Source organism: Scomber japonicus, chromosome 11 (assembly GCF_027409825.1).
Source record: "Scomber japonicus isolate fScoJap1 chromosome 11, fScoJap1.pri, whole genome shotgun sequence".
Lineage (NCBI taxonomy): Eukaryota > Metazoa > Chordata > Actinopteri > Scombriformes > Scombridae > Scomber > Scomber japonicus.
Genome location: NC_070588.1, coordinates 4309910 through 4326851, shown reverse-complemented (window position 1 = coordinate 4326851; position 16942 = coordinate 4309910). Strand labels below are relative to the sequence as shown.

At 38.0% G+C, this 16942-nt stretch overlaps 1 protein-coding gene across 1 annotated transcript; it reads right to left on the bottom strand.

Moving 5' to 3' along the window:
• Positions 1–478: 478 nt before the first annotated feature.
• Positions 479–5862, bottom strand: si:dkey-3d4.3 (leucine-zipper-like transcriptional regulator 1). The gene is made up of 7 exons (XM_053328190.1): positions 5676–5862; positions 5480–5562; positions 5303–5381; positions 4871–4917; positions 3818–3938; positions 2423–2612; positions 479–1176 (listed from the first exon to the last, which is right to left on the bottom strand). Exons 1-7 carry the CDS (start codon positions 5842–5844, stop codon positions 597–599), a joined length of 1269 nt encoding a protein of 422 aa, XP_053184165.1. The 5' UTR covers positions 5845–5862; the 3' UTR covers positions 479–596.
• Positions 5863–16942: the final 11080 nt, after the last annotated feature.

Here is a 16942-nt window from a genome sequence, read left to right as displayed (position 1 = left end):
TTCCTGTAATAATTGAATATTTCTTCAGTTTGTTTCTATTTGTTGGAGTTGTTTGAATCATATTGAGGCCAAAATACAAGTGTGCCCTCTGTTGTGTATTGTGTGGTGGAGAGAAGCTGAGAGATGGATTTCCCCTTTTTTTCATCAGCACATTCATAAGTGGTTCTAACATGTGACCATACTGATACTGACCCACATTCTTTAAAGATGACAAACTCACCAAAATCCAAACTTCAGAAATCTTGTGAGGATCTTTTCATGTCTACAAAGCCTCCATACACCAACGAAGAAGAGCCAACCACCACAAATATCACTGCTTTAATATCTGTAACAACTGAAATAACTGAGCTTAATGACTTTTAAATCATTTATTTGACTACTGGACAAAGTAAATGTGTGATAAATGTATAAATACACACCATATAACAAAGGTAACAGACTTATATAAAAAAATATATATTTCATTGTATTTTTCGGCCTCGCAGTGTCTGTAAATATCAGTAAACTTGAAATGTAGTAAAAGGCAAAAGTGATAGTGTAACACTGAAGTTATTTTTTCATGCGTCTCATATAGTGAAAAGCTTTTGTTCTGATAGTTAAGAGTCAGTTAGGGTCATTTGCCATACAGAGATGGGGCTGTGTCCGGTGTACGGTCGCCCCCCCACCACCAGCAGCATATCAGGCAGGTGTTGGGTTATATCTCCGTCCTCCTCTGAGTAGCTCCACTGTTTCTTGAAAGCTTTGTTCTCGAATGTCAAACAGTTTCCGATCAGCTGTGCGTCTTTTCCCGTCGAGCTCTCCTTCCTGTTAGCGTAGCATTTGTCCGGGCTGAACGTCTCCAGCTCTATAGCGCCCTCCGACCCCAGGAAAGTGAGCGGCGCAGGGAAGCATTTGTTCTTGAAGGGCCTGAGCTTCTCACCTTGTTCCAGGTCTGAGCTGGAGCAGGTGCTGCCGGTGTTGGACTTGTAGCTGGGGCCCAGTCCGGTGCAGCAGTGGTGGATCCTGCCTGGAGGGTTGCAGCCTGGTAGTGTGGGTACCTTCTCCCAGCTTTGGGAGGTGAAGCTGTACCTCCACAAGCAGTTGTTTGGAGAGTTCTGGCTCTCGCCTCCGCCGAAAAGAAGCATGTAGTCCTTGTAGGCCACAGCAGAGTGTCCCATCAGTTTAGAGGGACCGGACCTGTTGGAAAAACATCCACAGGTGGAGTTAGCAGGAAGGAACCGGGTCTATTGTATGCATGGGCGTTTTTATGTTTTCATGTATGGAACCTCCTGCTGTGACTCTGATTGGGTGGAAATCCGCTAGTGACAACAAATACTGTCTGCAGCTAAACTGAAAATCATTCAAAATAAAATCACATAAAATCAAGATGAATAGAAATAAAGAAATATATGAAACATACAAAGAAAACAGGCTTAGGTGTAAAGTTAAAAAACAAAATATCACAAACTGTCTACATATTTTTTTTTACAGGTTTTAATGTGCTTTTTAAATGAGTCACCAGAAGCTTATTGGGAGCCTGTTTCAAAGCTTTGGGGACCCAAGGGCTCGGCTCGTGGTGTGAGGGTGATAAAGGTCGGCATTATACTGCAGAGCCTGGCCATGTAAGGCTCTATAAAGTGAGCACCAATATTTTCAAGTGAGGTCTAAAGATGAACAGGAAGCTGGTGAAGATGAAGGAGTGTATTAACATCTCCATTTCATTTTTTGTTACAACTTCTAAGTCTTTAGTTTGGCTATGTTTATTTAATGAAAGATACGTAGCACCGTAAGAAAGTGAAGTTCTGTAAATGGAGCCGCATAGATGGAGCCGCATAGATTTCTGCACGTGCACAGTGGCGTTGGTTGTACAAGGAGCTTCTCTCCTGAGGGTCACTATGTTATCTCTATTTTTACTCTTCAAGTCACAGCAACCGTTCTCTCCTGAGATGTAGAAACATATCACCTAGTGCTGTTACGTGACTCACTGACATGGTTTTAATAAGATGTGTCAAACTCTGGATCCACACAATACACAATAAGTAGGATGATGCTTTAATTACAAATGATGGTAGCTGTCCAGATATACAGCATGTCCTTATTTGGTCGGAGCAGGTTACTATTTTCTAAAAGCACATTATGTAAGGGGACATTATTTAAGCTTAAAACTTTGGTTGTTGTAAATGTAATAAGATGCAGATGAAATTCTTTAAATCCTAAATCTTTTTGTTTGTTAAAACTTTGGTTGGGGTCTTGTGTACATTGGTCTCATTTCGTTGTAATTTGCTCATCATTTTTGTTCCTTTTCTTTATGTTGTCTTCAGTCTACCCTTCTTCTGTCTTATTACCAGCTTATCAATTAACTGTGAAGCACTTTGGACTACATGAACCTGTATGAAACCTGCCATTTAAATAAAGTTTGATTGATTGATTGATCCAGACTCACTTGTTTTTCAGTGAAGTCCATGTGTGATTGAAGGCACTCCACTTCCAGAAGTCTCTCTGCTCCCGTAAACCTTTCAAACCCCCGAACAGGTACATGCAGCTCTGTTGGGCCATGGCAGAGTGGCTGTGTCTGGGTCCTGGTCCTGCTGAGCCCTCTTGAGAACCACTTAGCAGGGACCACGCCATGGTATCTGTCATGAATAGAAACACACAAAGAATATACAATCAGTGCACATACTGCACCTTATACTGTGTGCTCGTTTTGCTAACAGAGCCAAAGCCACATTCATGAAACTCTACCTTTGATACGCTTCATCAGCAGGTCTGCTTTGCCCTCAGAGGAAGTGGTTTGATACTTCACATAGATGCACTTTCATTATGTACATCTATCATTTAAAACATTTCCCAGGCAACATAATGAGAAGAATGCTCAGCTACCTGAATACAGTACTGAGGAGGTTCATCTCACCCCCATTGATTTGAATTTAACATATATAAAATGTGCCTCTTCTGAATGGTTACACTAAAAAGCATCAAGAGACCAAAGAGGGTGAGACACTTGTGATGTTGTTCTCAGTTTCAGTTATCAGAAGTTATGTGAAGAATGAATAATGTGAGTTTGAGAGAGATTTTTATTTTCTCTTCTTACATTCATACACATCGATGAGTGAAGTCGGCATGACTGTTGGTTTTGGAAAGTATAAGAAGTTTCATTTAAAAGCCCATCCTCTGTTTCTGTTGTGTTGTGTTGCAGGTAGAGAGAAACCAGAAAGTGCATTTCCTCTTTGTGACTCAATCCATGAGAGGTTTAAACACATGTGAGCATTCATCTGACAAACTCTGTAAGATTTGTAAACCTTTCCTGAGATACACAGAAGAGGAATTAGAGTTGCATGAGAACACCTAACTATATGATAATAACTGGCTTTGCTTGATCTTTTTTATATATTTATTTTGTTTGTACTTTTCTTTTTTTTTCCTTCTCTTTCTTTTCTTTCAATGGTATTGCCCACACTGTCAACACCGAAATTTGATATGTACACTGCTGTGTTCTGTAATACTCCTTTTCCACAGAGCTGGAGCTGGTGCTGGTTCGGAGCCAGAGCCTGACTAAACACCGGTTCTTTGCTTTTCCACGGCCAAAGCTCCAGCCCCGAGCCTCAGAACAGGAGCCAGAGCAAGCACCAACTCTTTGCTGGTCTAAAGGCAAGAACCGATTACGTCAGTGGACTGGGGGCGGGGCTAACGTTTATTAGCCGGCTAGCGGGGTAATCGCGTGGCTCTTTGTCGGTGGAAAAGCAACAGGTTCGTAAGAGGTGCTTCAATTAGCACCAACTGAGCATACTTACACTTCTTTTTTTTTTCACATGGGAATAACTAATCATTTTAAACTCACCAAAATCCAAACTCCAGAATTCCTGCGAGGATCCTTTCATGTCCACAAAGCCTCCGTACAGCAGCATCGACGAGCCTATCACCACAGCGCTGTGTCCTTTTCTGTTGGTTGGCATTTGGGTCTACATCCATTAATTAACACACACACACACACACACACACACACACACACACACACACACACACACACACACATAGATACACAAACACTCATAAGAGATGGCAGAACTTTACCACAAGCAACTAGAAACTACTCACACTTTTGTTTTTCATATTCACTGTCTTCATGTTTAACGTCTGTTTATTTCTCTTGTTTAGGTTCTGCGGATCCTTCAGAAGTGCAGATATGATGTCAGGCTTTATTTTGGGAAAGCTGTTGTTGTATAAAGGAAACATCTGGAGAGATCATGTGGGGAGGAGCTGGGAAGCATCTGACTTGCGTGTTGAGTGAGTGTGAGTTTCTCTTTGCGTCTATCAGTATGACAATCCATCAACACCTGCTTATAAAGCATCCAGTGATTTAGATACATCAGTTCAATCTCTTTTAATCTAATCTGCAGTGACATGTTTGATAAAAAAAATGTGGTTAGTTTGGCATTTAAAGTTCTTTCTCAACATGAGCCAGTCTGTGACATTTGTGCAATTAATTATATTGATTAATTAATTTTTTTATTAATATTTGTTGATTTCTGACATGTTTCTGCACTGGTCTGGACAAAGATCACTTATTAATACTGTTGATAATATTATGATATATTTCTGTCTGTTGGTGTGTGATGCTAACAAGACTGTTCATGTGTGCTGCTGAAACTGGGACATTTCCAGAAAAGACCTGTTTTACCTGACAGCAGAACATTTAATAAAGTGCAATAAAGGTTTATGATGACATTTTATCAAAGTGCCTAAACATGTTGCATAAATCACTTTAAAACAGGATCCAGTCCTTATAGTTGTTGTCAGTCAGAATACTGAGACCACAAAGGCTCCATTATATCTACAGTGAACATGACATGAGATCATTCTGATAGGAAAGGACTTTCTCATGTTTCTGTACCTGGCGGGAGCTCGTCTTTCCCTTCCAGTGCACCCATTTCTTCTTTGCTGAAATACACACACACACACAATAAAAGAAAAAATGAATTTAAAAGGTCAATTCAGTTCCTGAGAAGCACAAGAACGGACAAGTTGTGGTATTTTTAGAGCAGGAAGTGTGTCCTGTTAGTACGTCACAAAGCTCTTTTATATCAATACTTATCAGCATGATTTCAACATTCTTCGTGTTGAATAGTTGACAAAAACATAGAAATCAGGAGGATCTTTAGTTCTTACATGTGTTCTTACAGAAACATGCACAGTGAACTATAACTGTGAACTCTAGTAGTGAATGTTTTTGAGCTCTGAGTGAGAGCAGACATGCAACAACAAGCCTGCACACCAGCTGCCAGTGTTGGTTATATCGTGCTTGAACCTTCCCACTGATACTCACCAATGTCAAACACCCAGAGGGGAGTCGTCCACATGGTGTAAGCAGAATCCAGCAGGCCTCCGAACACATAGAGAAAGCCCTGAAAAGGTCAAAGATACACATGTAGCAGAGGTAAGATAATATTCGTATTTTTATTCCATTTAAAGTTTGAATTAAGTGATGTGAATGGGTTTGTACCTCATGAGCCACCATAGTATGTTCCTCTAGTTCTTCAGGTGCAGCATCTCCAGTGCAGCTCAGCTCTGTCCACTCGTTACACACTAAAATGGATCAATAAGTATATCAATAGTAGTAATATGTCATTCATATTGGCCACAAATCTGAGCTTTTTTGTTATGTTTCACTGAATGAACTGCTTGAGTCTTTCTCTTACCCACGTTGTACCTCCAGAAGTCCCTCAGACAGCTGTTCTCTCTTCCTCCCAGGATGTAGACGTTTCCATCGTAGCTGCAGCAGGCGTGCTTGTAGCGATCACACGGAGACCGGCTGCTCTGTGGGAGCCGAGTCCACAGACAGGTATCACTTTGACTCATCACTGGCATCCTCCGCTCTCACTGGACCATTTTCTAAAGGAAGGGAAACACCACAGTGCTTAGAAAATGTGTCAAATACATTATTATCATTATTTGACTTTTTTGACATTTTTGTTTCTGTAGCCGTAACAAATATTGTACTAAAGGAGGCGTTGTCTGTACCAAGAGGGAAGAAAAGGGAAAATAAGTATATTTAATTTGCAAATTAGAGGATTTATATATCAATAAATGCAACAATGTTCTACCCGGGAACTGTTTTTATACTAAACTATGGCTACAAGTTGTACAAACAGAGATAACAGAGAATAATAAACACTTCACACAAAAGAAGTCAGACAGCGTTTGGCTCCATGGGCCAAAAAACAAGCCGTGCTGCATTCAGGGAGTTTTTCCAGAGTCTCACGGTGAAGTCTGAAATACAATGTGCCGCAGCTAACGATAATATTTATATACTGTATAAAAAGGAAAAAGAGCAGAACATTTATAACAGAAGTGATTTTAGGCTTCATTTTGCTTGTTTTGTCTAAATGATCCAAAACCTTCAGAGAGTCAATTCACTGTCATATGTGACAAACAGTAAATTTAAATATCCGATACCTAACCTAATACAGCACATTTTATTCTCTCCTGTGTAGAGCACACACACACACACACACATGGAGGGTTCAGCTCCACCCTTTATGAAACATAAGATCTGCAAATAAAACATGTCATTAAGCTGCCTTTGCTTTTTTATACTTAACCAACCAAAGCAGCATAAAGCAGCTACCATGTGAGCTTTTACACAACACAGCGGCTTTCTGGATTCAGAGGCTTGATGTGTAAAACTGTATTAACATCAAATCAGGCACAGCACTGCAGGGTTGATTGGATGTCGCTCTCTAGCTCGCTCATACAGCAGCTTCAGGTCCCTGTCCTGCTCTGTGATCACCTCTGTAGCAGATTATTGGTGGAGAAACTATGCTAAAGTTGCAGAGTAAAAAAGCCAGGAAGTGTAATTTATCAATGTAATCCACACAAAAGATGGATAGACTCATAACTGATGAAAAACACTGTTATAAAGAGTGATATCAATCGTCATATCAGGTCTCAGGTCCTGGTGATTGTACTTAAAAATATATATCAATATATAATAAAATAAATAATCTACACAACAGGCATGATGAGTCAAAAAAAGGGAAAAAAGTAAGGGATAATCATTGCAGTGAATTGCTAATAAGATAAGCTCCATGAGGACAGGTGAGTGTTTGATCTATCACACTGTATGTTCTCTACAGTGTCATTAATCACATTAAAGAGATAAAAACAACAACCTGAGGTTATGTATTCAAGATGTTAAAGTCAAACATCAAACATCAGTCATTTAAAAACACACCTAACAAGCAGAACAGGCTGAAGTTGGTTTGATAATCACATCACACCCAACATGATCTACATCCAGCTGATACTAGATGAAGATCAATATTGACCAGTTGGACCACAGACTCTAAAACAGGAGAGTTCAGCAGCTACATACAGCCTGAATAATATATAATACATAGTTATAACCTTACAATCATAAAGCATGAGGGTTTAACCTGGTGGTAAGACATACTGATAAAATGAGTCCAAGCCCTTTGAGGAAAAATGTATCTCAAGTTGAACGTCCACAAGAAGATGAGAAGCCTCGACTGTGAGTGATGAGTGAAAATAAGCGACAATATTTGACTGAAAAACTGGAATTATAAATGTAAGTTATCTAGTGGGCCGGATGTTAGACACCCCTGCTATAAACATGCTGCTGATGTATAAGGGTCAATGATGTGATGCAACCCAGTGTCAGTTGGTGTAACCTGTATTTTTTCATAAACATCTGACAATATACAGGAAAATGAACTGAAATGTGTAATACATATAATCAACTTTTGTAACACAACACTATGTTTTTTTTTTTTAACAAATTTGACATAATTCATCATAAATTATGATGTTTTAAGGATGTGTTCTGCTCAATATTGACATAATGCTTTAAAACTTAAATGTAGAAATACTTGAATGTTAATTGAATGTTTTAAAATGAAGTAATTATTTGTATAAGTACATTTAAATATACTGGATATACTATTTAATATATATCATTCTTTTGTGGTTACACCATTTGACATTTTCAGGAGCATTCAGTCTTACTTTTGGTTTCAAATGACATAAAATTAACATAAATTTGAACAAACCTGATGCTGCTTTTAAAACTATTTTTATAGATATTTTTGAATTGCTCATCTTACCAACTCTTATTATCAATGAGCCACATGCTGATAAAATAAGAGTCATGAAGTCTTTGACAGCAGGTTGAAAAGTGAGCTGTTATCCTAGCAGAGCTGATGATGATACCTGATATCTTCCTCATGTCTCCATCTGCTTCTGTTAACAATGACCTGTGTTAGCGTGTTAGCGTGTAGCATGTTAATGAGACCGGGAGCGTTAGACTTGTTGTGTTTAGATGGAGCTCTTCGGGTCACGCGGTGCTCAGCTGGGACTCTGACTCACACGCGTCACCTGACCTGCTGCCATAGGTCCAGGTGTCAGGAGGGAAACACGCTGAGAGGTACGACTCCGGGGAGAAAAAGTCTCTCATCGTTAAATGTGCTCTTAGTGTTTAATAATCCGACTGGATGAGTTTTTATAGATTTACAACACATTCAGCTGATTATTAAGATCTGATTAAAGGTGAATAATCTGCTCCACACACTCTAAAACACTGATAACAGGCATAAAGACATAAAAACATATTCACACAGCTGGCTACCTGTTTAGCCTTATTAGTCTGTTTCTTCTGTTTCTTCTATTTTAATCTATTTGTTTTGATTTTTTTTAATCTTTTTTTTTTCTAATCTATTTTATTTGTCTTTTTCTTCTGTTTCTTTTGCCTCTTAATCTCTTTTTCTAACCTGGCTTTAGTCCAGCTTTTATTAAATTTTATCTCTTATTTTACTTTTCTCTATTTTAACCTATTTTTTTACTCTAACTTTTAATAAACCCGTTCTCTTTTCTCTCATTTTACTTATTTATTAAATTATTGTATTTATTTACTTGTTTTATTTAAATTTTCTATACATTTTTTATCATTCTTATTTCATCTTGCATGCATTAGTCTCAATTTTTGTCTTTTTATAAATGTGTTTGTTGTTTTTATTTTTCCATTTTCTTGTCTTATTATCAGCTTGTTAATCAACTAATTATAAAGCACTAGACTCTATATAAATAAAGTTTGAGGAGAGCCAGAAAAAGTCATCCACACAGATGCCAGGAAAAAAATAAGTATTTGTTTGGGAAAGCTGGTGAGTCACCATGACGACATTTTGCAATATTCATTCAGGATTTATGTTAATGGCGCTCAGTAAGTTTCCACGCTGTTGTATCTATGACTGAGAACTTTTCCACACTAACTTCTCCTCTTTCTCTCTACTTCATCTTATCAACGTGTCACATGAGTAAATAAACCACGAGGTCGTGACATTGTAGTGACACTCCTCTCCCAGCAGCTGATTGTTCGCTGTGTGAAAAGAGAGAGGTCGACGTGTTTGTTATTACAGATAAAAAAAGTAATACTTCACTAACGGGACAAAGGACAGTTTAGAAAAAAAGAAGAAAAAACATATGAATTCACTCAATATAAATATTACCATGATAAGAAATGATTAAACAGATACCAGAGCTGCTGAGGAGAGACTCAACATGTGTCTTCAGGATATCAGCTGTGTTAGGCTTTTCATTTTACACATTCAGGTCTGATGACTCTTCTTACTGTCAGCCACGTGAAAGAAAAAGTTTGGAGTCACCGTGTATAGGTTTAGGTTAGATGTGAAGCTGCCTGTGAAGCTGTGTGAGACCCTGGATGGTTGATATGGGGGAGTAGCTGTAACAAACTAACCCAGCTGACAAACACACACCGCAGCTTTAAACCACAACTCTGAGGTGAAGAGAATAACTCTGTTCAGTCTGTTTCACCTCAGCAATCCTGCACCTGCTCAGCGTGTTTGACATGATGTTTGACATGATGTCTTTCCTGGAGATAACGGTGCAGCATCTCGTTATCGGCCGATATAGACTCTAAACAGGTTGATAGGTGGACTCTCAAAGTGCAGATCAGAAAAGCTGATCGGATATAAATATATATATATATATATATATATATATATATACAATGGGGGAAATAAGTATTGAACGCATTAACTGTTTTGTCATTACATTTATTTCCAAAGATGCAATTCATGTGACATTTCTTCCAGACACTGGTATTAACTCAAATAATCCACACATGAAAAGAAATCACAACATTCAAATCCATAAATAGTGATTATGTGGAATTAAGTGCAATAACACAGGAAAAAAGTATTGAACACACCATGGGAAAGCTGTATAGTTTGGCAAGGAAAGGCACCATACCATCTCAAACCTGAAAGTAATTAGTCTTTGTACTTCCTATAAGTGCAAACCAACATCAGCTGGGTTAGTGCTAATTGATGGCCCTATAAACAGGTTGTTTTTTCACCAAGTAGTCAAACAAGACACATCTCATGATGGGTAAAAGCAAGGAGCTCTCTCAAGACCTTCGCAGCCTGATTGTTGCTCAGCATCAGAATGGAACTGGTTATAGACTCATCTCAAAGAATCTGAGTATTCCAGTGAGCACCGTTGGGGCCATTATCCGCAAGTGGAAGAAGCATCACCTTATCATCAACAGGCCGCGCACAGGAGCTCCTTGCAAGATTTCTGACCAGGGAGTCAGAAAGATGGTCAGAAGAGTTCTCAAAGAGCCAAGGACCACCCGGAAAGCGCTCCAGAAAGACATGGAGGCAGCAGGTACAAGTGTTACAGAGAAAACGATAGGCAATGCACTCCACCACCATGGCCTCTATGGACGCACAGCCCGCAAGACTCCATTCCTCAAAAAAAGGCATGTTGAAGCTCGTTTAAAGTTTGCTAAACAGCATCTGGATAAGCCTGTGGAGTACTGGGAGAATGTTGTCTGGTCAGATGAGACCAAAATTGAACTTTTTGGCTGTCATACTACACACCATGTTTGGAGGAGAAATGGCACTGCACATCACCCAAATAACACTATGCCAACAGTGAAGTTTGGTGGTGGAAACATCATGGCATGGGGTTGTTTCTCATCTCATGGTACTGGCAGACTTCATATAATTGAAGGAGCAATGAATGGAAACATCTATCGGCAAATTCTTGAGATGAACCTGCTGCCATCCACCAGGATGATGAAGATGAGACGTGGCTGGACCTTTCAACAGGACAACGATCCGGACAACGATGGTGGTTTAAAAAAAAGAAAATCAATGTGTTAGAATGGCCCAGTCAATCACCTGACTTAAATCCGATTGAACATTTGTGGAAAGAACTAAAGATAAGGGTTCACCAGAGGGCACCAAAGAATATTCCAGATTTGAAGACAATCTGTGCGGAGGAATGGGCAAAAATCACACCTGAGCAGTGTGGGCGATTAGTTCATACATACAAGAAGCGTCTGGAAGCAGTCATTGCAAACAAAGGCTTCTCCACAAAGTATTAAACGAGTCTCAGATAGAGTGTTCAATATTTTTTTCCTGTGTTATTGCACTTAATTCCACATAATCATTATTTATGGACTTGAATCTTGTGATTTCTTTTCATGTGTGGATTATTTGAGTTAATACCAGTGTCTGGAAGAAATGTCACATGAATGGCATCTTTGGAAATAAATATAATGAGAAAAAAGTTGACGTGTCCAATACTTATTTCCCCCATTGTATATATATATATATATATATATATATATATATGTGTGTGTCTCACACAGCTTCACAGGCAGCTTCACATATATATATATATATATATCTGAGCGTGACGTAAACTATATGAGACTGTTTTTCCGCTCTCATGAATGAGGCTGGCAGCATGAGTTCTCTGGTCTGGAATTTTTTCACAGTTTCAGAAAAAAGATGTAAAACTCGCTGTTTGCAAGACATGCGACGCCGAAATTCCAAGAGGTGGTAACCAACAACGACAATTAAATACAACTATCCTCATCTGACATTTGAGAACGGGCCACACAAACAGAATACGGCAGGTATGAGAAACAAGCCCGGGCAAAACAAATCCCAAAGACAGCCGTCACTCAGCTCAGCGTAAGTGAAATGTTTAGACGTCTGGAGCCTTACAGCAGGGACAGTAGAAGGTGGTGCACAAGGCTAGATTGTAAATACAGGACATTGAGGATTATTAAGGCCCGAACGCTGACCAGCTCGAAGCCCTATTGTATCTGTAAACCAACATGCATGGGGTGGCGAGGGCCCATTCATCGCTGCCTGCAGCTTTAATTATTATTATTCTTCTCCCATCCATTCTGTGATCGGTGATCGGTATCGATATCGGCAGATTTATGATTCCTGTGATCGGATCGGCCCCCAAAAATGCTGATCGAGGCATTCCGAGTAGTAATAACACAGAAACACTTTTGTCTGTCAAATCATGATTTTTTTCCACTTACGCACACAACGCTCTAAAGCAGAGAGCTACACAAATAGCGGCAAGTGGGCAAAACATTTGGCCCTTCTGACTTTCATAGTTCACATCAAGACTTTAACATAATTGTTCACAAGTCTACAAATAACAAAGTAAACACAAGGCTCCTAGTTTAAATCCCAATTAATTCCACATATATTACTTTTTTTTTACTTTTACATTTTTGTATATTATTAGTTGTTATTTATTTATGTTTATTTGTGTATGTATGAGATACTATCTATCTATCTATCTAAAGACTGTGTATGCCTGCCCTGCACCACATATGTTCTCCATCCTTTACTACCTTTGTCTCAAGAAATAAAAATGACACTATTATACAAAGCATTTCTAATACCTTTTCTCTTCTTTAACTAAATGATAAAGTGTCGACAAAAACACAACATCTTTAATAAATGTATATTTCTGTGTAAAACCTCACAATCAATCAAATAAACCTGATTATACAACAATACTGCTGTAACTGAATGACAGCGTGACAATCTGAAGTCAGCGGATGACGAAGACGTGAAGTTATTCTCCTGACGTGTCGACTCAGTGTTTAAACTCAGGTGTCAGTGGACTTTGAACGCACTCAAGCTGCCATCATTAGTCGATTAAGAGATAAGTTGGCAACTATTCAACAAATGTTTTGATAATCCATTCATAGTTTTGACTCATTCTTAGAAAATCCAGCTTGTCATATGTGAATATTCCCATTTCTTAAAGTTTTTTTTATGACAGTATAAACAGTTTATTGATGAATTAATAATGAAAATGACCTGTAGTTGCAGTTCTAGTACTGATTATACAGAGTACTGTTGTATCTCACAGAGCAGACGTATTATTACCTGCTTTTTTTCCAAGTGTTCTCTACCTGAGATTGAATGCTGTGAAAATGACCAGGAAAGGTTTGAGGTGTGATTAACTGCAGCGAGATGTGTAATTATGTTATTAAGTAACTCAGAGTGGATTTGGTGAGTCACAAAAAAACTGATGATGCAGCAACATTTTTTAGAGAAGACTGAAGCAGCCGGTAATCTCAACAATGCAAGCAGGGATCAAGTGGATTGGGAAAAAAGACCGATATATTAGTCAGCCGATACTGGCCCATCACAGATATACCCACCGTGTCCTTGTATATGTTGTCCAATATGCCCAAACTTAAACAGGCAGCAGCAGTTTATGAATATTTTTTCTTAATTCACGTTTAAACCATCCCAAAAATAATGACTTAATAACTGAAAATAATTACTTAGTAACTTAAAATGAGATACTAACAAGTCAAGTCAAAATAGCCTAAGTCATTATTTTGAGATCATTTTTCAAAATTTTGAGATACTAAGTCAGTATTTTGAGTCACTAAATAATTACTTTGACATACCAAGTTGTTAGTTTGAGTTATTAAGTCATTTTGAGTTACTAAGTCATCATTTTGATATAGTTTCTCATTATTTTGAAATACTAAATCATCATTTTGAGATACAAAGTCACTATTTTGAGATAATAGTGAGATCACTACTTTGAGTTAAGTCATTATTTTGAGTTATTAAGTCACTATTTAAAGAAAGTTTCTCATTATAATGACTTTTTCCATCACATTGGCAGAAATAGCACAGCAATAATTATATAGCTAATACATTTTACTTAAAAAATGAGACCAAGTCCATCTAACGTTACTTAAACGTTAACTGCTTGATTTTCAAAGGTGAGGACAGCATGTGACTTTCATCCAACGTCTAATTAACTTTTTTACAGTGAACACGAGGTGATTTTAGGTCTGCATCCATCACTCCATCACTTTGAGAAGCATCTACATCAACTCTGTGTAGTACTAAATACTGAGTTTAACTAACTAACTAACCAATCTAGTTAGTTAAAGCTAAATTAAGCTTCAGTAAGGTTATCCGTTGCTATGGACTGCTTGACAACCGCAGCAGGAGGAATGCGACTAGTTAACTAGCTCCAGTTTCAGAGTGAAAAACATCAACCACGTAGATTAAAGTTATTATAACATGACACCGAATAACACAGATGTCAAGAAGATGTAACTTTAAAAGCATGTCAGCGTCTTTACTCTCACAACACTGTGCCAACAAGTTGCACAAGTATAACTGTCCACGATGAAAAAAAGAGGAAACGAGGGAGGGAGCAACTTTGCCCAGAGATACTTTGCCATTTTGTAACGTTATTTTCCGCATAAAAAGAGATAAATAGCTAATGTGAGAGTGTCGAAGTGTTTGTGAGCTTTTATAACTAATACAAAATATTTGATTTATAGTGTAATTTGGTACTTACGATGTCCCCCCTCGTCTCCTCTTCGTGCGAGTGTCTCTCTCTATGAAACGTTATGCAGACTGGTGCTGCGTTCAAAGCCACCTCGTAAATCTGACACTTCCTAAATTGGTAAATAGTGAGAATAACGTGTGCTGACTGAGGTGTGTTTTTTTATTGTATATAATTACATGAGTGGAAAAATACAAAATATTGTAACTAAAAAAAGGTGCTTACAGTGATATTTATATTTTGGATTAGTTTAGGTTCTAAAATGCACTCAAATAGCAATAATCTGATACAGTAAACTGACAATAACTACTTACCTACTTTCCTGAAGTTATAACCAAGTAGTATATTGGTAAATAGTAATTAGCGAGAGGGGGCTGCTATTTTGTGGGTGCCAAATAACTAATTAGTATGCATAATATATATTTATATTTTGGACTTACTTGGCACCTGTTCCTGCCTAATGTGCACTAAGCTTACTGGTATTTAAGCAAAATGCACTCAACAAGCATTCATCTGATGTAGTAAACTGACGATAAAGTTACTATAGCTGTAGTTATAACCAAGTAAATAGTAATTAGAAGGGGGGAGAAACTGCTAATTTGTTGATACACCTGTTTAAGGGTACCAAATAACCAGTTAGTATGCATAATATGTATTTATAGTTTACACCATTCCTGCCTAATGTGCACTATGGCAACTAGATTCAATGTTAAATAAAACAAGCAGTTTTGAAGTTGCCCTTAGTACTTATGTGCTTAAAAAATGCATTTTAGATACTTATTTTTCTAACACAAAAGAAACGTATCATAAGGGAAATGAATCACAGCTTGGCAGTTTCAATGCGGACTCAACATGACAAACACCAGATACACATTGTTTATATTGTAGAATATTTGTGTTATAGGCCTTACAAAGCTATAAACAGTTGGATGGAAGTGAACATGTTGAATTACACCAAACTTGACAAACTAGTAATAATGATAACGGTGCATTGTCTCCCCTCCCCAAACAGTTGAAACAAACTATTAAGAGTGTTAGAGAGGTGTCATGTTTTTTGACAGGGGGGAGTCTCATTTGACACAGTAGATCTAAGTGATAGACAACAGTGCGGGTGGACTATGGGTGAAGATCTGTTATCTCTCTTCATAATGAGACAGCTAGTTCTTATTTCCTTAAACCTATGAAATATATCCGCACAATGTTTCACAGTCGGAAAAGTAAAGATCTGGTAAATACATGTCCATTATATTTTGTATTTCCAAGGATTAAAGTTGGGAAATATATCTATGTGTTTGCAGTCATGGTCATGTGGAAGTTGGTGAGAATTCCCAGCATGATCCTCAGTTGGTGAAGGCAGCTGCAGCGTACTCATCAGGAGGAGGGGCGAGGGCCGGAGGAAGGGTGTTGGTTGGGTACACTGAATCCTATCTGAGCCTCAGCACTCTGAAGTGTGAGTTGTGTCACAGACAGCTGAGCATGTTTATTGTCACATGATCACACTTATATGTAGCTTTTTGCTGTCAAGAGTTTTGAACTTTGAACTAACAAAGAATTCAGTGGGATTATTTTATGATTGGAGAGCAATATGTTCCTGGCCTTGTACGAGTTCAATGTGATCTGTAAATATTCACATTTGACGGCATTATAATTTCATAAGGACGTAAGGTTCACGTAAGGCTGAGACTTGACAAACTGTCCAAATACTGACAGTCTGGACTGGATATTCTTAAATTCATATAATCCATCACTTATGCACCAAATACATATATAAAATAATATGTTTATTGAGCTGTATACTGACACTCATTTTCATGTTACAATAAAGTGGGCAAAATATACATAATTTAAACAGACATATTTCTAAAAGTGAATAGGGAAACAGCAGAAAGTCAAGGAAATGCAAGCTTTCAATAGTCTGAAAGTAAATGAGAAGAACTGCAACCAGTTATATAATACATGTTTAATTTATTAAAATACATTATACAAGTTGCACGTTACATTCTGTCGTTGTTACATGTGCACAGTACAGTGGGCTAATAAATTAGTTAAAGTGTGAATATGTTTCATAAATATATATATATACAGGAATGTCCCTTTTTTTCTGTTTGGACAGATATGTAAATCCACAAGCTTACACATTTGAAAATGCCAAACATCAGCTCTGCTCAGAAACCCGAGCACTTCACGAGTCTCAAAATTGGACCCTAATATTTATTTGTTATTATATATGAGGTATACAGTAGAGTGAAGAACTGCAAGAGCAGAGGACACGGCAGAAGTTTGT

What these genes read in the sequence shown, in the direction of transcription:
- si:dkey-3d4.3 (XM_053328190.1), bottom strand. Translation starts at nt 5,844, where the DNA reads ATGCCAGTGATGAGTCAAAGTGATACCTGTCTGTGGACTCGGCTCCCA. An exon ending in CTTCTGGAGGTACAACGTGG is followed by an intron (nt 5,563 to 5,675) that starts GTAAGAGAAAGA and finishes GATCCATTTTAG; the next exon opens with TGTGTAACGAGTGGACAGAG. An exon ending in ATTCTGGAGTTTGGATTTTG is followed by an intron (nt 2,613 to 3,817) that starts GTGAGTTTAAAA and finishes TATTCATGACAG; the next exon opens with ATACCATGGCGTGGTCCCTG.